The sequence below is a fragment of the Hyperolius riggenbachi genome, chromosome 10 (assembly GCF_040937935.1).
Source record: "Hyperolius riggenbachi isolate aHypRig1 chromosome 10, aHypRig1.pri, whole genome shotgun sequence".
Lineage (NCBI taxonomy): Eukaryota > Metazoa > Chordata > Amphibia > Anura > Hyperoliidae > Hyperolius > Hyperolius riggenbachi.
Genome location: NC_090655.1, coordinates 29,636,132 through 29,659,224, shown reverse-complemented (window position 1 = coordinate 29,659,224; position 23,093 = coordinate 29,636,132). Strand labels below are relative to the sequence as shown.

Below are 23,093 nucleotides of genomic sequence, written 5' to 3'. Positions count from 1 at the left end.
GTATCTATCCTAAAAATGACTTTTAGATATCCCAAAGTTATGTTTAAAAATGTAAAAAGCAGATTCAATGTTTTATCTCAGCTCAGTGACAGTCTGTCCTGTGACTCAGAGAACAAAAATATATGAACTATTGACTCTTTTTTTAATCTATCCCCTGCTCTGTGAAGCCCTGTTCTCTGTGAGGAAAGTGTTTTATGGATGTAATTCCTTATCAGTGAGTGACATTATAGTTTGACTGCATAGCTGACTATTAACTCTTTCAGGCAGAGAAAGAAGAAAAAGTAACACATAGGCATTTCTATGCTTGCTACTATACATATACAGTGGGTTGCAAGAGTATTCGGGCCCCCTTGAAGTTTTCCACATTTTGTCATATTACTGCCACAAACATGAATCAATTTTATTGGAATTCCACATGATAGACCAACACAAAGTGGCATACAATTCAATAGAAAGGACTACTGTCTCAATGCACATACAAAATCTTTTTAATTTTTGCCTTGGCTCCATGAAAATCGCACAAGTTTAAAAACATCCACAACTTTAAAAACAACAGTACCTGGCCAGGATATGCGCGCTTTACTATTGAAGGGACAAGATCAGGTTTTGTGCAAGGTGTAGTCGCCCAGCCGCAGCCTTATGCAGAAAACACCCTGTTACCTCTATTTGTCCTCAGCCACCACCAGAACACCGCTCACACTGTGTAATGCTTTTATTTCCGGCTTCTCATAGCTGATATGATTGATAGCTGTAACATATGAGGACTTTTGATTCGGCTGCAGATTATAGCATGGCTGATGGCTTGACAATCAGTTCAGGCAATGACATTTACAGACAGGGGGTCATGATTAGCAATAAGCCTCCACAACAGGCGATATCGTATGGCTAACAGCCTATGATACTTGCGCACTAAAGTTGGTGTGCTCCAGCTCACAGGGCCCTTCCGTTGTCCGCAGTGCACTGATTGAATCCTACAGTCTCCGCCGCCATACTAGGATTGCTTTCCTTCTGCTGAGGCCTCAGCGCTGTTACTGCTTCCTTACAGCTCCTTGGCTAGGAGCCGGATCAACACAAAGTGGTGTACACATCAGAAGTGGAATGAAAATCATACATGCTTCCAAACATTTTTTAAAAATATATAACTGCAAAGTGGTGTGTGCATAATTATTCACCCCCCTTTGATCTGAGTGCAGTCAGTTGCCTATAGACATTGCCTGATGAGTGCTAATGACTAAATAGAGTGCACCTGTGTGCAATCTAATGTCAGTACAAATACAGCTGCTCTATGAGGGCCTCAGATGTTGTCTAAGAGAATATTGGGAGCAATAACACGTTTGATTCATGTTATTTATAATAAAATAGGGTCACTCACTCACAAAACCGCCGCCATTGCGTGTGCATGTGCACCCCCATGTGTGCGCGTGCCCCTGCCAATCGTGCACGGACACAAGCTCACGCACGCTCATGCACTCATCCAATAGTGAATGATTATTGCTATTAGCAATCATTAAATTAAAGTGACAGTGTCACATTAAAAAATAATGTGTTTTTTTTAAGTGTTAACCCGTACCAGGCTAATTACTGACACCCATACATGGCCTTAAATGAGTCATCAAGGAAATATAAAGAAATTAGCTTTACTCACCTGGGGCTTTCTCCAGCCTCTTGCAGCCGACTGTTTTACGCTGTCACCTCCGCTCCCCGCCGCTGTCCCGCTCTCGCCATTTAGTATTCAGTCCGACCAAGGGATTGGCCTTACTGCGGCTGCACGAAGCGCCACTGTCAATCATGGCCACGTGGGCTGCGGCGAACTGCGCAGGAGCATTAGAGACGCCTATAATGGCTACCGCCAATAGCAATTGGATGCGATCACTAGGGCGACAGCTCAATGACCCCAACGCTGATTAGATGCATTGCAATGTTGTTGCTTAGAAATGCATATATATATATATATATATATATATATATATATATATATATATATATATATATATATACAGCACTGGGGTCCCCAAACTGTGCATCCCAGCGATCATATGCATTCTTTACAGACGCACAAGCCAGCAGTAATGGAACGCTTCATGCCCAACTAGTGATGAAATATGGCATGTATGCTATCGTTTTAACTGGGACTAAACAAGTGCTTTTCATGCCAAGTGCAAAGTGCCAATTGACAATGCTAATTGACAGCCTTTTTTTTGGGGGGGGGGGGGGGATTTTAAGTCCCTACATCATCAATTAGTGTTCACTAGTGTCTTCTCCTCTGCTGTCTGACTGTCACTTGGCACTTTGCACTTTGCATTTGGCACTTGGCACTTTGCATTTGGCACTTGGCACTTTGCACTTGGCATTTGGCACTTGGCACTTTGCATTTGGCACTTGGCACTTTGCATTTGGCACTTGGCACTTTGCACTTGGCATTTGGCACTTGGCACTTTGCATTTGGCACTTGGCACTTTGCACTTGGCATTTGGCACTTGGCACTTTGCATTTGGCACTTTGCACTTGGCACGTGCCAAATGCCAAGTGCCAAGTGATAAGTGCAAAGTGCCAAATGCAAAGAGCAAAGTGCCAATGCATTTGCCACTTGGCATTTGGCACTTTGCATTTGGCACTCGGCAGTTGGCATTTGGCACTTTGCACTTGGCATTTGGCACTTTGCATTGGGCACTTGGCACTTTGCATTGGGCACTTGGCACTTTGCATTGGGCACTTTGCACTTGGCACTTTGCACTTGGCACTTTGCACTTTGCATTTGGCACTTTGCACTTGGTATGTGCCAAATGCCAAGTGAAAAGTGCAAAGTGCCAAATGCAAAGTGCCAAATGAAAAGTGCAAAGTGCAAAGTGCCAAATGCAAAGGGCCAAATGCAAAGAGCAAAGTGCAAAGTGCCAAATGCAAAGAGCAAAGTGCCAATGCATTTGCCACTTGGCATTTGGCACTTTGCATTTGGCACTCGGCAGTTGGCATTTGGCACTTTGCACTTGGCATTTGGCACTTTGCATTGGGCACTTGGCACTTTGCATTGGGCACTTGGCACTTTGCATTGGGCACTTTGCACTTGGCACTTTGCACTTGGCACTTTGCACTTGGCACTTTGCACTTTGCATTTGGCACTTTGCACTTGGTATGTGCCAAATGCCAAGTGAAAAGTGCAAAGTGCCAAATGCAAAGTGCAAAGTGCCAAATGAAAAGTGCAAAGTGCAAAGTGCCAAATGCAAAGGGCCAAATGCAAAGAGCAAAGTGCAAAGTGCCAAATGCAAAAGCAAAGTGCCAAGTGCAAAGTGCCAATTGACAATGCTAATTGAAAGCCTTTTTTTTGAGGGGGGGATTTTAAGTCCCTACATCATCAATTAGTGTCCCCCTTTAAAAAAAACATTATGCTACATGCCTCATTTACCCTAAAAACGTTTTAGAAGCAATTTAAAGGCCACTTCGGGTTTTCTATGCGGATATCCGAATCCGCCCAGATACCCCGGATACTAAGGTCGGATATACGATTTGGATCGGAAAATTTTGAACTCGGATTTCCAATCCGGATCCGGATATCTGGTATCCGGATCCGAATTCAATCCGGATTTTGAAAAGGGGTATCCGAGCACCCCTAAATATTATTATTTAGTGTTTATATATTAAACAACAAGTGTCAGCGCCAAGGCAGAAGGCGACCGCAGCCGAGAAGGACAATGTCCAAAAGTCCACACAAGCAATGAATATATAAAGTCAGCGCAGGTCTATAGTAATACAGCTTTCATCATTTTTTGGTATACAGGATCTTCGAACAAAAGGGTAAAGAAGCAAGGCTTACCAGATTCCAACAACCCACATTATAAGGTTGTAAACGAGTTTGATAGGTGGTCCGCAGAACTTTCAAATGCTGTCGTTTCACCAGCGATGTTGCACACTACAGATTCCTCCGGAATATAGTAGATATCCTGAGATCGCAGAGACTCACCAAAGGGGAGTCCAGTAGGATAGTGACATGAAAGAGATATACGGCACATCTAAGTGTAAACCGTCTTTATTACATAACAAGTAAAACAATTAAAAACAAGGATAAAGGAAAACTCACATACGGGGCCCGTGCACTGGGAACCCCGAAAAAGTAGCGCGCATAAAATGGTCAATAGAAGACATCAAATAAAATGGTGCCGCCTGTCGCCTTCCCGACCGGTTTCGCAATCTTGATGACGCAAGATTGCGAAACCGGTCGGGAAGGCGACAGGCGGCACCATTTTATTTGAGGTCTTCTATTGACCATTTTATGCGCGCTACTTTTTCGGGGTTCCCAGTGCACGGGCCCCGTATGTGAGTTTTCCTTTATCCTTGTTTTTAATTGTTTTACTTGTTATGTAATAAAGACGGTTTACACTTAGATGTGCCGTATATCTCTTTCATGTCACTATCCTACTGGACTCCCCTTTGGTGAGTCTCTGTGATCTCAGGATATCTACTATATTCCGGAGGAATCTGTAGTGTGCAACATCGCTGGTGAAACGACAGCATTTGAAAGTTCTGCGGACCACCTATCAAACTCGTCTACAACCTTATAATGTGGGTTGTTGGAATCTGGTAAGCCTTGCTTCTTTACCCTTTTGTTCGAAGATCCTGTATACCAAAAAATGATGAAAGCAGTGTTTATATATTGCCAACATCTTCCACAGTGCTGTACAGAGTATATTGTCTTGACACTTAACTCAACTGTCCCTCAGAGGGGCTCACAATCTTATCCCTACCATGGTCATATAGTATGTCTATATTATGTACTGTATGTATTATAGTCTAGGGCCAGTTTTTTTTTCTTAGGGGAAGCCAATTAAAGGGACACTTAAGCCTTCAAAAAAATGTTTTGTTTTACTCACCTGGGGCTTCTATTAGCCCCTTGCAGCCGTCCTGTGCTCTCACAGTCGCTCTTGGATCCTCCTGTCCCCTGCCACCAGCTACTTTCACTTTGCCGTCAGGCCCAGCAACACGTAGTCTTCTTCGCGTTCCCGTCCACAATAGCGCTATTGCAGGCAGGAACGCAAATAAGGAGACGCGTGGCCAGGCCTGCGCAGTGTGCCTGTCGGCCGAAATCGAAGGTAGCTGGCGGCGGGGGACAGGAGGATCTGAGAGTGACTGCGAGGGTACGGGATGGCTGCATGGGGCTGGTAGAAGCCCCAGGTGAGTAAAAATGATTTTTTTTTAAGAGAATGCATGAGAGATAATGACCATTCTCTACAGAAAATAATCTAATTAGGCATTTTAACAGAAAATCTAACAGAAGAATCTAACAGAAAATTGTATGGTGTAAACCCAGCATAATACTTTTAGGCATAGACCCTGAACAAACATGCAGCAGATCAGGTGTTTCTGACATTATTGTCAGATCTGACAAGATTAAGCTGCATGCTTGTTGCTAGTGTGATTCAGACACTGCTTCCAAATAGATCAGCAGGACAGCCAGGCAACTGGTATTGTTCAACAGGAAATAAATATGGCAGCCTCCATATTCTTATATATTAGCTTACTGCTGCCATATAGGTGGTGTAGTATATGTGAGTACATGGCAGCGTGGCTTCCATGTTCTAGGCAGTGGCTGGATAGTGTACTGGTTAAGGGCTCTGCCTCTGATACGGGGGGGGGGGGGCAGGGTTCACATCTCGGCTCTGCCTGTTCAGTAAGCCAGCACCTATTCAGTAGGAGACCTTGGGCAAGACTCCCTAACACACGCGTGCCCTAGTGGCTGCAGCTCTGGTGCTTTCAGTCTGCCAGGAGAAAAGCATGATATACGGTAAATGTTCTGTACCTATGTGGCTGCTGGTCAAGTTGGCCACATCCTGCTTGTCATTCTATCCTTGCCAGATTCAGTTTCACTCTGAATTAGTCTTAGGGAAGTTTTCATTTTTTTAAGAAAAGACGGAAGCCAAAACTATCAAATACTGCAACTACAATCTTCCTGTAACCACACGGCAAGTATCTACCATACTTGTGTTTGATGCAAAACGTAAAGAGCCTAGTTCAGCAAGATATCTCCAGAGATCTCCAAGCCTCTCTGTAAGTAATCTATCAAATATTAACAAGATTTATTAAAAATCGTTAGCTATTGGGCGGCTTGGGCGGTTAGGATTTCTTGCCATCATGCTCTGGTCAAGTCAGGTGACCGATTTTGAAGTTAATTAGATAGTGGTTAGCGCACTCGCCTTGCAGTGCTTGGTCCCCAGTTCGAATTCCAATGAGGCCACCATGCGCGGAGTTTGTACATTCTCCTTGTGTCTGTGTGGGGTTCCTCCTGGCACTCTGGTTTCCTCCAACATCTAAAAAACATACCAATAGGTTAATTGGATTTCCCCTAAATTGGCCCTAGACTATGATACATACACTACACGATACATACACAAACATACGACTATGGTAGGATTAGATTGTGAGCCCCTCTGATGGACAGTTAGGGAACAAGACAATATATTATGTACAGCGCTGCGGAAGATGTTGGCGCTATATAAATACTAAATAATAATAATGTAAATTACTGACTGGTCATTTCTTGGGCAGAGAGAACCCAAGTAAAATCAGCAGGCGATCAAATACTTCTTCCCTGCACTGCGTAGCTATCTCTGTGGACATCGATCCTCTCCATATGATGCTGAACGCCGGTATCAGGCTAGAGGAATAATCATATGCTCCCAAGAGGGAGAACATCTTATTTGGTGTGGTTGTATTCTATCAGATATATCCATCCACAATTTTCCTGCACAGGTGAGTTCTCCCCAAGGTAGATCCAGCAGATTTTGTTAGTAAAAGCAGTTTGATATTTTTTCTTATTTGAAACTGTCTTATTAGAAAGCACTACTCTTAAAGGAGTCGTCAGGGAGAAATAAAAAAGATTTACATCACAGGAGCCTATAGGCACAGATTTCCTGGCACCCCAGACTTCACCCTCCATGAACCTACAAACACAAACCACACCACAGGTGCGCTGGCTGGCCCAGCTGTCACTTTTCCCTTACTTCCCTTGCCCATCATAGGTAGTTAAAGCCAGGTGCCCCTTAGTATTAGGTAGTCAGAAGCTCTGTCAATAATAAGTTGCTACAGGTGCCCCCAAGTATTAAGTAGCCAGAGGTATCCTCAATATTAAGCAGCTAGAGGTGCCCCTGACTGAAGGGAGATCTCGTGGAACGCAGAGAGCAGGGTGAGTAACCTCTCATTTATACTCCACTTGGGACTCTGCATAGGGAAGATGGGAGGGAGGCAATAGGGGAGGGGAGAGACCACCTTTCAATCATCAGGCGCCTGTAGACACGTGCCTACACTGCCTTATGGTAAATCCGGCCCTGCACCTGGGGCTTTCTCCAGCCCCTTGCAGCTGACTGTCCCACCCTGACCGCTCCGCTCTCCGCCGCCGCTCGGGGCTCCCCCAAAGCTGTTCAGGCCGTCCTCGAGGTCATCCTTACTGCGGCTGCATGAAGCGCCGCTGTCAATCATGACCACGTGGTCCGTGAACCACTATCACCCTGCTATCACCCTCCAGCATGGCGGCCTCCTCCTGGGCATACGTTTCCACGGACTGGAAACGCATGCAACAAAATAGCACCAAAAAGTAAAAACGGAGGGGGAAAAACAAACAAACCGGATCCATTTCAAACGGATCTGATCTGTGACGGACCCAATGTACACCTAGCCTAAATGCTGAAGCTGACTGGATAAGAAATTAAGGTAAAAAAAGAGACTTCAGTGTCTCTTTGTATAAACCCAAGACACCCACTGTTGACGCCAGCATGGGATTACAATCACACAATGGTTATGTGGCAAGCCTTCCAGCAACCCCCACTATAGCTATGCACATCATCTGACATTGTCAGCCAACAGTATTAAGCTGGCCATACACTGGCCCGATTTGCCGCCGTTCGACAGCAGATTCGATCACTGGGATCAAATCTGCTGGCAATCGTTCGTGCTAAACGTACCCGCCGATCCAATTTCCTCCCGAAATTGGATCGGTCCGTCAATCGCGCCGTGCGGGAAATTACCGTCGATCGCCCGCGGGTAGGGAGCGCGTCGCTAGCGGCGGCCGATCCGATACAGGTATACATTACCTGACGCTGGTTCCCGGGCATCTTCTCCGCACTGCACCGCTCTATTCTTGCTCCATCCCAGCGTACATTAACTTCCTGTGTCACTCCAGTGACCAGGAAGTTGAACTTCCTGGTCACGGAGTGACACAGTGTACACTGGGATGCGGTGCGGGATGCTGGGATGCGGTGCAGCGTGGAGAAGAGGACCCGGAGCCAGCTTCAGGTAATGTATACGGGGGGGACAGGCGGCAGGAGCAGCTCAACAGATTGTGATCGGTTTCAGGCTGAAATCGATTCACAATCTGTTTGCAGTAAAGGTGGCCATACGATCCCTCTCTGATCAGATTCGATCAGATAGGGATCTGTCAGTTGGTCGATCTAATGGCAAATCGACCAGTGTATGGCTACCTTTAGAGTCTGAAGAAGGCTTGTAAGCCTTCTTATAGCCAACAAATTAGAGCTTGTATTTTAAAGACAGGAAGGTTTGAATCAGAATAATTTGCCTGATTTAAAACTTCCTGTCTATATAATACAAGCTCCTGTCTCCAGCAATAGTTAGCTACTAAGATAAGGAATTACACACAGTGTTTTTCTCCCTCCTGCCTCTTCTAGCTCCCCTTGCTTGTAGTGTCGTCGTCAGACACAGGCTGTGGCTGGAATTATTTGTCTGTGATCTGTCTACACAGGAGCAGCTTGCTAGCAAGTAAGAATTAAAGCATGGCAGAAAACTAGCCACGTACATCTGTAGGTAAGGTTTTTTCAATAACAGCACCATCATTTGGACAATCTGCTCTTCTCAAAAGCCTCTGCGTTATGTGTGATGTTTACATTTGGTTCCTATCATTGCTGAACTGAATAGCCTTTAGGCCTCTTTCACATCAGGATGTTGCGTTTTAGGGGTCGTTAAGGTCGCATAACGTGCCCCTAACGCAACGCCTGGTGGTGTTGAAGGAGGACGCCAGAGTGAGCTGTGTTATGCAGCTCTTGGTGTGCAGTATTGACTGTGGAGACCACGAGATCGGAACACTCCGCATCACGTGGTCCTGCCAGCCAATCAGCGCACAGATCCGCCGCTCCAGGAAGAAAACACGTGACGTCACACAGTGCAGTGAATATTAATTAGCCATGTGGCTAATTACTGCGCATGTGCGAGCAGTCTAACGCGGCTAAAACCGCGTAGAACGCACAGCATGCTGCACTTTCATACAACATGAAGCGTTACAATGTAACGCAACGTGGGCACTGTGAACAGCCCATTGATTTTTCATTGCTGTGCGGTGGGGTGCGTTACAGGCTGCTCTAGCGTGTGCCTGTAACGTCCCACTGTGAAAGCAGCCTTATTCTATCACCTGAGTTAAGCAAAAAAATATCTAAAGCTTACCATCCAAACATCGATTTTGTTCACCCAAATGGGCCAAACCAGCCCGGTACCTAACCTTAACCCACCCCCAACCTAATGCCCAACCTTAACCCTCCATCCCTAATTACTGTTGACAGCCGAAATTACTGATAGTAAACGTAAACAGTTAGGTTTATAGAGCGCCCAAATGCCAATAATTAACATCGGTGTCTATGAGACGTTGGCTGGTAGCGGGGCCCAGAAGTGCTGATTTGACCTCTAATGATATCTTAGATAATTAGGCTCTCGGTATTAGTATAAGTGTCTATCTCTCTGAAATTTGATGAAAGCGTATATCAAGGCTCCATAAGTCTTTTCGATAGTAAAAAGAACCTGAGATGAAAGATTTAAAAAAATTGATACTCACCTGGGGCTTCCTCTACATAAAATTGAAATAAAATCCTGATGCACAATTCGTGGCCATTCTACCACCTCCTTAGAGGCCTATGATGAATTGCATCTCATATGAGATCTTTTGACCATAAGCAGACGCAACCAATGATTCCACTTGTAAGATCCCATGCAGGGCTGCAAACAGGAATTTTGGGGCCCTCCACACATCATCAGGCCTGAGGCCCCCTCCCTAGGCCCACCCATTGGTTGCTGTGCCCGCCCACTAGCCACCCCACCCCCGTGTCCATGCACAAAGTGCGCTGCGGCGAAAAAATGTGCATGGCTCCGACACTGAGGAAAGCGGCATGCACAGCGAGATGCAGCAAAAAGTGGGCATGGCCATGGCATGTTGTGGGTGGAGCCAAATACTAGCAAAATACAGGTAGTCCCCAGTTCACAAATGAGATAGGGACTTGTAGGTCCGTTCTTATTCTTTTACCGTTCTCTTTTGTCCCCCTCTTTTCTTCCTGTGCCTCTTTTGTCAGTGCTGGAACGCGGTGTGCTGGTTACTCGGATTATTCACTGCGCATACTTCAATCCCTGTAGAATCATAGAAAGCATATAGTGCCCAGTACTGTTTGTATCAGGCTAATGCTAACACCTCGTGACGCACACCTGGGGGTAGTGCCACCACCCTATAAAGGGAATGTAGGGAATGTAACAGGTCCCCCCTCTGTGCCCGCACTCACCGAAAGAGCGTCTTGCTCTATTGCATATCACACCATACTGCCTCGCCAGCCAAGGAGATTGAAGCAGATGATGAACACATATCCATTTATTAAAATACAGGCATCCAGCAGGCTTACAGTTCAATGGACACAAGTTCCGGCTCCACCACGGATGATACAGAGCCACTCGCTCCTACTGCTTGTCCTGCTTCCGGGTGACGTCAATGCGCTCCTCCGACTCCGCCCTACGCGTTTCGTCACACTCCGTGACTCATTCAGAGGCTGGAGGACAGCATTGACGTGAAGTTCTTATGGCTGCGCAGTGCTCCCCCCGCCCTGGCTCCACCCGCAACTATGTCCTCTCCTGTTGCTAAGTTACCACCAAAGCGTGCTGGCTCTATATCACCGCTGCGCAGCGTACATCAAAATAAAACAATAAAACCTTCATAAGACCATTATTCATGAACAGTTCATAAGACATATTCCCATAAAGGGTAATACATATATAAAAAGATCTCGACCTAGTTATTTATCAATAAGGGTTACCCAGCGCTTTACATTACTCCCATGATTCAAATTGCAAATACATCATAATCAACCCATTAATACATAGAATCCCTATATTGATTACCTTGATACGTTACACATATACTACTTGTGGACAATTCAACTCCCCCCTATCCCATTACATATACCAACATCAATAATTCAGCATTCAAATAAAAGTGACAATACCTCCATATTGCAACAATAATTCATAATGCATACGCTAATAATCATATACAATAATCAATGTTTAATTAACCTCTCCGTCTCATGATTATGTACACCATTTAAAGTGACAGTGCTCCCTATATTATAATAACCCTATTTATATCTACACTCCCCTCATGAGCTGTGATTAAAAGTGACAGTGCACCTTCTAATTCTACATCCCCTTCCATATATCCAAAAGTACCCTTATACACTATATTCCACCCTTAAGAGTGACCAGATGTTACCCTCAAAGTGACAGTGCATACCTTAAAGGATAAGATAATCCCCCCACATCTATCTTGTACCCCATTAAATTGGCTAAACATACCTGGAATTGACCATGCTTACTTCTCTCTTAGCTATATTCTGATTCCTATCGTGATACAATTCATGCCTTTATGGGTGCATACCCCATCAATATCAACCAAACTAATACAGAGCCCTATACTACACCCTCCGTGTCTATTAACATTAAAGTGACAGTGCTTCAAATCTTCATGTATGTGCAAAACCACCTATATTCTAGATCCATCTATATAAACCTCATAAAAACTTCAATTTCGTGCAAAACTTCACAGTGTAAACTACATATTATACCCATTATTATACCCGCTCTGCATAGATCCACCTTAGTTATTTGCAATAAAACAATTAATGTCTAATTCTATGTTCAGACCCCTCGGGGTAAAGGAGCCCAATCTATGGATCCATTCGGTCTCCTTTTTGCAAAGCTGCTGCAGCCGGTTCGATCCACACCAGTGCGGCCGTACATGCTCCACTGCGACAACTTTCAGACCCCCTGGATCCTTATTATGCACTTCTAAAAAATGGGCCGACACACTATGCTATTTAAACCCTTTCCTAATATTGTACATATGTTGATAAATTCTTTTCTTTAGTGGCTGGGTAGTTCTCCCAACATAATGTAAGCCACATTCACAAGTGAGGACACATACTACAAATGTTGTGGCACAGGTCATAAATTGTCTAAGTCCAAATTCACGTTGATAAACATTAGATCTCACCACATCTGTGCTCACACTTCTAGTATCACTACATATACAGCACTCCCTACATGCATGGAAGCCCGGCCTCTGCCATGGGATCACCACTTGTCCCGGAGGGTCAAAACAACTTGGTACCAGGACGTCCCTCAGATTCGGTGCCCGTACCAAGTTGTGTTGACCCTCCGGGACAAGTGGTGATCCCATGGCAGAGGCCGGGCTTCCATGCATGTAGGGAGTGCTGTATATGTAGTGATACTAGAAGTGTGAGCACAGATGTGGTGAGATCTAATGTTTATCAACGTGAATTTGGACTTAGACAATTTATGACCTGTGCCACAACATTTGTAGTATGTGTCCTCACTTGTGAATGTGGCTTACATTATGTTGGGAGAACTACCCAGCCACTAAAGAAAAGAATTTATCAACATATGTACAATATTAAGAAAGGGTTTAAATAGCATAGTGTGTCGGCCCATTTTTTAGAAGTGCATAATAAGGATCCAGGGGGTCTGAAAGTTGTCGCAGTGGAGCATGTACGGCCGCACTGGCGTGGATCGAACCGGCTGCAGCAGCTTTGCAAAAAGGAGACCGAATGGATCCATAGATTGGGCTCCTTTACCCCGAGGGGTCTGAACATAGAATTAGACATTAATTGTTTTATTGCAAATAACTAAGGTGGATCTATGCAGAGCGGGTATAATAATGGGTATAATATGTAGTTTACACTGTGAAGTTTTGCACGAAATTGAAGTTTTTATGAGGTTTATATAGATGGATCTAGAATATAGGTGGTTTTGCACATACATGAAGATTTGAAGCACTGTCACTTTAATGTTAATAGACACGGAGGGTGTAGTATAGGGCTCTGTATTAGTTCGGTTGATATTGATGGGGTATGCACCCATAAAGGCATGAATTGTATCACGATAGGAATCAGAATATAGCTAATAGAGAAGTAAGCATGGTCAATTCCAGGTATGTTTAGCCAATTTAATGGGGTACAAGATAGATGTGGGGGGATTATCTTATCCTTTAAGGTATGCACTGTCACTTTGAGGGTAACATCTGGTCACTCTTAAGGGTGGAATATAGTGTATAAGGGTACTTTTGGATATATGGAAGGGGATGTAGAATTAGAAGGTGCACTGTCACTTTTAATCACAGCTCATGAGGGGAGTGTAGATATAAATAGGGTTATTATAATATAGGGAGCACTGTCACTTTAAATGGTGTACATAATCATGAGACGGAGAGGTTAATTAAACATTGATTATTGTATATGATTATTAGCGTATGCATTATGAATTATTGTTGCAATATGGAGGTATTGTCACTTTTATTTGAATGCTGAATTATTGATGTTGGTATATGTAATGGGATAGGGGGGAGTTGAATTGTCCACAAGTAGTATATGTGTAACGTATCAAGGTAATCAATATAGGGATTCTATGTATTAATGGGTTGATTATGATGTATTTGCAATTTGAATCATGGGAGTAATGTAAAGCGCTGGGTAACCCTTATTGATAAATAACTAGGTCGAGATCTTTTTATATATGTATTACCCTTTATGGGAATATGTCTTATGAACTGTTCATGAATAATGGTCTTATGAAGGTTTTATTGTTTTATTTTGATGTACGCTGCGCAGCGGTGATATAGAGCCAGCACGCTTTGGTGGTAACTTAGCAACAGGAGAGGGCATAGTTGCGGGTGGAGCCAGGGCGGGGGGAGCGCTGCGCAGCCATAAGAACTTCACGTCAATGCTGTCCTCCAGCCCCTGAATGAGTCACGGAGTGTGACGAAACGCGTAGGGCGGAGTCGGAGGAGCGCATTGACGTCACCCGGAAGCAGGACAAGCAGTAGGAGCGAGTGGCTCTGTATCATCCGCGGTGGAGCCGGAACTTGTGTCCATTGAACTGTAAGCCTGCTGGATGCCTGTATTTTAATAAATGGATATGTGTTCATCATCTGCTTCAATCTCCTTGGCTGGCGAGGCAGTATGGTGTGATATGCAATAGAGCAAGACGCTCTTTCGGTGAGTGCGGGCACAGAGGGGGGACCTGTTACATTCCCTACATTCCCTTTATAGGGTGGTGGCGCTACCCCCAGGTGTGCGTCACGAGGTGTTAGCATTAGCCTGATACAAACAGTACTGGGCACTTTATGCCCCTCCACGCACCCTCCGCTCTGCCAACAAGATGAAGTTGGTTATTCCCAGGATACACTTAACATTTGGTGCTCGGGCCTTTTCCTATGCAGCCCCTACTCTATGGAACTCACTTCCACAATCAGTACGAGAGGCTCCTTCTCTGGACAGCTTTAAAAAAAGGCTAAAAACTCACCTCTTTTCCCTAGCCTTTGAGACTGCATAATGCAGGGTCACAGCGCTTTGAGTCCCCAGGGAGAAAAGCGCTATATAAATATTATTGTTATTGTTATTGTTATTGTTATATGCTTTCTATGATTCTACAGGGATTGAAGTATGCGCAGTGAATAATCCGAGTATTGTTGATCGAGGTGGAGTGAACCTTTTTGTAATTGCAATCCCCTGACTTTGTGAGTGTGGTAATCCAGTGGAGCGCAGTATTTTCTTAAGAAGATTTGGTGTGCTGGTTAGTGAGCCACAAGCCCGCAGCCAGCACATGCGGCCCTTCCAGTGCTTGGGGGGGGGGTTTAGGGCCCTGATCCCATGGCCCATATGCAATTACATTTTTCTCCTGAGTTTTCTCCTAGGTGGTATTTTAACAACTTGTCATAAAATGCCTTTTAAACCGCCAGCAAACAAGAACATATTAAAAATCATTTTGAGCGTACATTTTCAGCACGTTTTGGGTACTTTTTAAATCGTAAAATGCTGAAGTTATTTTAAAGAGAAGATGAAAATTATCTCCTAGGAGTTAACTCAGGAGAAAAAGGTCATTGCATATGGGTCAGTATGCAATTGACTTTTTCTCCTGACTTTTCTCCTAGGTGATATTTTTAAACTTGTCAATAAATTGCATTTTAAGCCACCAACAAGTGAGAAAATACTGAAAAACATTTTGATAGTACTTTGTCATCTTCTCTCATCTGTGATCTCCCAGGAGAGAATTATCTCCTATGAGAGCCGCAATCCCCAATCAAAGTAGTTTTGTAGTATCATCTTCAATCTGATTGGTATATGGAAGTACAAAATTAAAAATCTGCTCATCAGCAGGGCCGGATTTGTACTTTTTACCGCCCAAGGCCAACTATACCATCTGTATGGTTGTTATCTCTGTGTGTCCCAATGAGAATTCGCCTTACTTTACATCATTGGTGTCACAGACAATAGCTATTTTAGTAATACGTGTCGTGTATAGACTATAAGTTATGTTTTGAACTCTTATGTTATGCTTGCCATCTCGTTAATGATGGACCCATTGCGTCACTATGAGAGTTAGACTGATGTATACCTGCAGGATAGAGCTTACAGGTCTTGCAGGGACGGCACAAGTACAGGACAGAGAGTTCAAAGGTTAAAGCTGTCCTTGTAGATAGGGATGGCTGCATAGAACAGCTTTCCTGCCCCTCACTGAGCCGCCCCTAAACTTCTGGTGCTCTAGGCCATGGCCTATGCGGCCTTGCCAGAAATCCGGCCCTGCTCATCAGTGTGTGAACGGGTTAATATGTGGGGCTGGATCCCAGCATAACCACATAGTTATAGTTTAAGGAAGTCCTTTTTTTCCATTATGTCAATGACACCTCCCATATGTGGAGTCCGGCATGCCTCATACACTTTCTTTTTAAGGTGACATGTGCTTTTACCCTCTTTAGGACCACAGGCTTTACCCCCTAAAGACCAGGCCATTTTTTGTAAAATGGGCCACTGCAGCCTTAAGGCCGAGTTGCAGGGCCACACAACACAGCACACAAGTGATTCCCTCCCTCCCCCTTTCTCCCCACCAACAGAGCTCTTTGCTGGTGGGGTCTGATCGCTCCCCCAATGTTTATTTTTTATTTTTTGTAAATATTTATTTCTTTATTTTATAATAAAATGTCTTTTTTTAAATAATTTATGTACTCCCCCCTCCCTCCACCCGCCAGCCGATCCCCCTGATCAGCTGTCATAGGCTTCAGCCTATGACAGCCGATCACCCCTGAGCCTCTGGAGGGGACAGCTCTGCTCCGCCTACCAAGCAGGATATGCGCGAGCAGCCTGCGCGCGATCTCCTGCAAAACGAAGCCCCAGGACTTTACGCCGATCAACGTTATGCGGCCCTAGGGCTGCCGCCACGCCCATCAGCGTGACGCAGCCGGCAAGCAGTTAAAGAGTAAGGGCTTGTTCACACTAAGGGCGTTTTTGCCTTTTTTTTAAGCGCTGGCGATTTTCAAAATCACCCTAAAAGCGCTTGTGCAATGACTCCTTATGAGAGTGTTCACATCTGAGCGGTTCGATTCTGATCCGCTATCCAACGCGCTGCCTGTTCCATTTTTGGGGCGATTTCCCTCAATGGAAGGTATATGGAAATCTCAAAACGCTCGAAAAAATGCTTTGTATAGCGATTTCCCCAGCGCTTTTAAGAGTAAATACATTGTATTTATTATTTTCCGGGTCAAAGAGTTCACTTCCTGACTTGCGTCAGGAAGTGTAAAAACAAATTGCTCTGCTAAACCACTTAGAAAAGCGCTTTGCAAAAAATCGTAGCGCGCAAATAAGCGCAGGGAGGAGCTAAAGAAAAATTACTCACAAAATCGCAAAACGATTGCGTCAGCGATGGCAATTTTAGATGTGACCAAGGCCTAACTGTTAGGCATAAAATAAAAAATAAGTTCTCTATTTTTATATGGTAAACAAATAAGAAGGATGCTAACCAGGCAATCCAAAAGTAAAAAATCTCTCTTCATTTTCTTCTCAATAGAATATCATTTACCAGGTCCCCTGACTCTTATTTGGTACATCTGCTGAAAAAGAGGAGCTGCAGTGCATGCTGGTTGTTTTTTTTCCTCCCCTGTTCTCCTCCTCATACATAACTAATGCAGCCTGATAGGCTGAAGTTTCTATCACTCCCGTTTTTCCCTACTACACCTCTGTTCCTCTCTGATTGGCCAATATTTATTGTGCTGAGAAGCTGAGAAAGTGACTCAGTTGAAATCCGATCGATACAGATAAACCAGATCTGCAAAGTCTACGGTGACCAAACGTCTCGCTTTACCCGGGACGCGTTCCGCCTTCGGGGTCCTCTGTCCCAGGATGCCTTGCATCCCGGGAAACATCCCGCTTTAAGCAGCGGGACGTCCCGGCCTCGGGACTCTGCCCACCCTAATTGCAACTGTTAGACGCCGCGCCAGTTCGCAGCCCGCAGCCCCGCTCCAGCCTGCATAGTGTTCAGCAGGCAAGCAGGGCTACGGGAAGATGACGTCCGAAGCCCTGTACTGGAGACTATTTGTGTCTCCAGTACAGGGCTTCGGGCGCCATCTTCCTGTAGCCCTGCTATTACATTCCAGCCTGGGAGATATGCAGGAGGATTGTCCGGGGAGCTGCGCGCCAGAGGCCGGCCGCGTGAGGAGACTTCTGTCAGGTGAGTAAATTATTTTTTTTTGCAGGTGTTATGCTGCCCACATTTCATTTATTTACTGCTGAAATTTTGCCCACATTGTGTTTATTTTCTGGTGAAATGATGCACACATTGCGTTTATTTACTGCTGAAATTTTGCCCACATTGCGTTTATTTACTGCTGAAATTTTGCACACATTGTGTTTATTTTCTGGTGAAATGTTGCACACATTGCGTTTATTTACTGCTGAAATTTTGCCCACATTGCGTTTATTAACTGCTGAAATTTTGCACACATTGCGTTTATTTTCTGGTGAAATGTTGCACACATTGCGTTGATTTTCGGGTGAAATGTTGCCCACATTGCGTTATTTCCTGCTGAAATGTTGCACACATTGCGTTTATTTTCTGGTGAAATGTTGCCCACATTGCGTTTATTTACTGCTGAAATGTTGCACACATTGCATTTATTTACTGCTGAAATGTTGCACACGTTGTGTTTATTGAATGCTGAAATGTTGCACACATTGTGTTTATTTTCTGGTGAAATGTTGCCCACATTGCATTTATTTACTGCTGAAATGTTGCACACATTGCGTTATTTTCTGCTGAAATGCTGCCCACATTGCATTTATTTTCTGGTGTCTGTGCAAACAATTGCTGCATTTGTTATTTAACGGTCATAGTTGGCTATATTTGCTGCTTTGGGGTTACGGTATACTAATAAATAGCATCACACAGTTTCTGCACACCCATGATGCAAATCCTCAATTCACCACATCATGGCGTAAACACTGCTTTCTTATGCCTCATTGTTACATCATTACGTTAGCTCCGCCTACACATCGTCATGGCCACGCCCATTTTCCAGCGCGGCAAACGCCCCCATTTTCGGCAGAGCCCCCCAGCCTTTTTTTGGCTCGGCGCCCCCCCCCCCCCCACCCGTCCCAGGTTGAACCCAGAAAAATCTGGTCACTCTAGCAAGGTCACACAATGCTTTGTGACAATGCACTTCTTACTGCAGAGCTGTGTGGGAGTGTCTGATGACTGTGTATTCATTGACCGCCCCCTCTTGATCAGGCAGAGGAGAGGAAATAGTAAGGGAGGAAATGACATCAGGATTGGCTTCAGACACAGAGATTCTAAGATGGAAACTGACAGAAACAGTATTCTCTTTATTTACTATATACAACTCACTGAAATAAAAATGTGGACAGTGCAATACATATGTTATGTAATGCTATGTAAGTAGAGCAAGTATTTATCTACTAATATTTGTGTTTTTCTGAAATAGTATGGCTGACCGCTCCTCTTTAAAGGACCACACTAAAAAATTGTAACATTTAAAGGACTTCCGAGGCCAAAATCTGCCCCCAAAATGTAAAAAAAGTTAACTACCTGCATGACTTTGTATGGCACGGAGGACGCCGTCCGCACCCTCCGTGTCATTCCGCCAGGTCCCCGCCTCTCAATATGACCCCGAATGGCTCCCGACCCCACAGCCAGGGTCGGGCTCTGCTGCCTGTATAAAGATGGCCCCCAGCCCTGGCCGCGGCTGCACATTTCGCATGGCCGCTACTGCGGCTGCGCAGCACTAGGGCCAACCCCCCGATCCACACAACAGGCTGTTTCCTGTTGCGTGGATCGGGGGGTTGGCCCTAGTGCTGCGCAGCCGCAGTAGCGGCCATGCGGAGTGCGCAGCCACAGCCAGGGCCAGCGGCCATCTTTATACAGGCAGCAGAGCCCGACCCTGGCTGTGGGGTCGGGAGCCATTCGGGGTCATATTGAGAGGCGGGGACCCGGCGGAATGACACGGAGGGCGCGGACGGCGTCCTCCGTGCCATACAAAGTCATGCAGGTAGTTAACTTTTTTTACATTTTGGGGGGCAGATTTTGGCCTCGGAAGTCCTTTAAAATACATACAAATTAAGAAGTATGTTTCTTCCAGAGTAAAATGAGCCATAAATTACGTTTCTCCTGTTTTGCTGTCACTTACAGTAAGTAGTAGAAATATGACAGAACTGACAGGTTTTGGACTATCACATCTCCTCATGGGGGGTTTTCAGGGTTTTGTTTAGTTTCAAAAGCACTTAGTGAATGGCAGTTGCTTTGTCCAACTGCCAGAATAGTGTGCAGCGAGCAAGGAAGCTGGCCAGCATCATTGTATAAATCCTTTTTAGGGAATGTATTTATAAAGAATAAAAGCCTTGCTGAGAATCCCCCACGAAGAGATGGAATTGTCCTAAACCTGTCGGTAAAGTCAGATTGCTACTACCTACTTGTGGCTCATCTTACTCTAGAAGTAACATACTTCTTATTTGTATATGTTTACATGTATTTTAAATTTTAAAATGTTTGCAATAGTGGTCCTTTAAAGGGACTCCGAGCTCAAAGTAAAAATAAAATTTGAACTTACCCTGGGCTTTCTCCATCCCAGCCCTGGTCGGGACGTCCCACGCCGGCCTCCTGGCTCTTCTCCCGGCGGCTGTCCGCATAGCGCAGACAGGCCGGTCCCCCGGGCGACACTGGCGAGTGTCGGGCCTTCACCTTCCGTATACGTCACGAATGACGTCACACGCCGGCCGCCGCACGTCATGACGGTGGCCGGCTTACAGCACGGCGCATGTGCGATTAAACCGCGCATGCGCCGTGCTGTCACGCCGGCCGCCATCATGACGCGCGGCGGCCGGCGTGTGACGTCATTCGTGACGTATACGGAAGGAGAAGGCCCGACACTAGCCAGTGTCGCCCGGGGGACCGGCCTGTCCGCGGTATGCGGACAGCCGCCGGGAGAAGAGCCAGGAGGCCGGCGTGGGACGTCCCGACCAGGGCTGGGATGGAGAAAGCCCCGGGTAAGGTCAAATTTTATTTTTACTCTGATCTCGGAGTCCCTTTAAGAAGAGCAAAAGCTGTCTGCATAATTGACTTTGTGTTATCTGTTTTTATCATCTAGATGGGCTCTGAAGAAGACCCTGACTACTTATCTGAATACTACAATGAACCAACTAGCAGCAGCAACCCTGGCCCTATTCATAGCCTCTTCCTCCCAATCACGTACTCCATCACTTGCATCGTTGGCATGGTGGGAAACATGCTGGTCATCAGCGTATTTGCCTTTAATAATAAGAAGAAGTCTCTGACGGGCATCTTTTTTGTGAACCTGGCAGTTGCCGACCTTCTGTTTGTTTGTACCCTTCCATTTCTAGCCTATTACTCAGCTCACAAATGGATCTTTGGTGACGCCATGTGTAAGATTATAAGAGGGATGTACCGCGTGAATCTGTACACGTCCATGCTGACCCTCACCGCCATCACTTTTGACCGTTTTTTTTCCATTGTGATTGCTACTAAAGCCCAGAGATACCAGCAGAGCAAGCACAAATGGGGAGGTGGGATTTGCGCATTAATCTGGCTGTTGTCTCTGTATCTCGCTATTCCACAGCTGGTGTTTGCTTCAAGTAATGGGGAACACTGCAATGAGCACCACAGCCAATGGCTTCAGCCAATGGTCTATTCGGTTCAGTTGGCTGTTGGGTTTTTCCTGCCGCTGTTGGCCATGGTGTTGTGTTACACTTTCATCATAAATACTTTGGTGCATTCCAGAAGTTTCCAGAGCAGAAAGAACATGAAAATAATCTTAACCCTCGTGGTGGCTTTCATTGTCACCCAGTTACCCTTTAATGTGACCTTCCTGTTGTACCTACTGACCAAACTTCCACCACCATCTCTGGTAACAGCCCTCAGGATAACCGAAGCCATCACCTATGTACACGCCTGCCTGAACCCCATCTTGTATTTCTTCGTAGGCAACAAATTTAAAAACAACATCAACAAAGTGCTGAAGGCTCTGGGATTGGATGAAAGGTGGGAAGAGCCAGAAAAGGTGGGAGGTAGAAGTGTCAGTTATATGCCTGCTTCAGCCAATGAGACGGCCAGAAGGACGCCCCAGACTTCAAATATACTTCTCACCAACGCACAGACAGGACCAGCATCAGTGTACCCTTCTTCTATTCTAATGGAGGTGAAAACTGAATGAGACACTTACATGGGTAATTCCACAAACTATCTCTGGACTAAAATTAGAAGGATTAAAAGGACTGGATTAAAAGAAATTGCATTTGTTAGCCTAGTAGGTTTTTAGCCTTTGAACTGCTGTTTTGGATACTGTTTGGGCTTCTCAATGTGTCTGTTTTTGTTTTTTTTTACTTTTAGGAATGTTTTTATTCCATCCATTTCTGATTTTTAATGTAATGATGCCTTTTTATGTGATTCCTAGTTGGTGTTGAATCAACCATAGCATTTATACATGATGATTAAAAGCTAATTCAGATTTTGAAATGTGTCAGCCCATCCGTGGTGCCTTGTTATGACTGTTTATCAATGACCCCTAGCGCAACACAGTCCTTGTATTTCCAAACTAGTTCTTCCTTGCTGTACAGGTCTTATTCAGATTGTGTCACCACCACACCAACAAGAATGCGACTCACCCTCTGAGGAGACCAACAATATGGTCTATATGCGCCTTGGGGTTATTCCCTGGTCACCCCCGACCAATCGATCTAGGCTGCCTCTTGTTAATGTTGGAACCACCAGCACATGAGTATTGGAATCAACAGCACTCCCACTCTGCGTTTTCCTCTTCAGATAAACTTAGATACAGACCTCCAAAAAGAGGCACAACATAGCGTAATACTGCTTTAAAAAGTTTAATGCTAAAAAAATATTGCACTTACGAATTAAAGAGAACTAGAGAAGAAGCACCCTCATGTATTTTATTACATTTATCAGTGGGGACATGACAGTAAACACCTACCCTGCTTTTAGTTTTATTCTTCTCAGTCTAATCTATCTGTTATCAACTGTGATAAGAATCCACCGACTATTCAGTCTAGGTTTGACCTGGAATCATTATAGCTGAGTCACTCTTCTGTGGAGTCTTTTCAAGCCCAAGCCTGCCCCCTCCTGGCCCCCTACTCAGAGCTCTGATGACATGGGAGGGGCTGCTGCTGCCGAGAAAGAAGCTCTGAAACAGACAAGTTTATCTGTGTGCAGTGTGCAGCCAGTCATTATCTACTGTATGCAGTTTCATTCCTATGAGAGACACTTCCTACAGGCAGCCACACAGTATACCAGAATAATAGTTGAAAGCAGACAGATGAAAGGCTACAGCAGTAGCCCTGCTTGTCTATAGTCTCATATAGCCTAGACAGCACATCCAGAACAGTTTATAACCTGGAAGCAGAAGAGATATGAGCCGACGGCCATATTGGATATTTCCTGGAGCAATAATGGATAAA

The 23,093-nt window shown here is 45.0% G+C and overlaps 1 protein-coding gene across 5 annotated transcripts in view; it reads left to right on the top strand.

Moving 5' to 3' along the window:
• The window catches only part of LOC137536338 (C-X-C chemokine receptor type 6-like), a 44,256-nt gene extending 22,348 nt beyond the window's left edge, over nt 1-21,908 (top strand). For 3 of the 5 annotated variants that reach the window (XM_068258513.1, XM_068258511.1, XM_068258510.1), the window contains one exon: nt 20,750-21,908. In XM_068258513.1, coding sequence (XP_068114614.1) covers nt 20,750-21,832 — 1,083 coding nt within the window. In that variant the 3' untranslated portion in view covers nt 21,833-21,908. Of the gene's footprint in view, nt 1-5,999; nt 6,037-8,740; nt 8,803-20,749 lie in introns of those variants that run through there. The other 2 variants (XM_068258512.1, XM_068258514.1) reach the window with 2 other exon arrangements.
• The last annotated feature ends 1,185 nt before the right edge of the window (nt 21,909-23,093 follow it).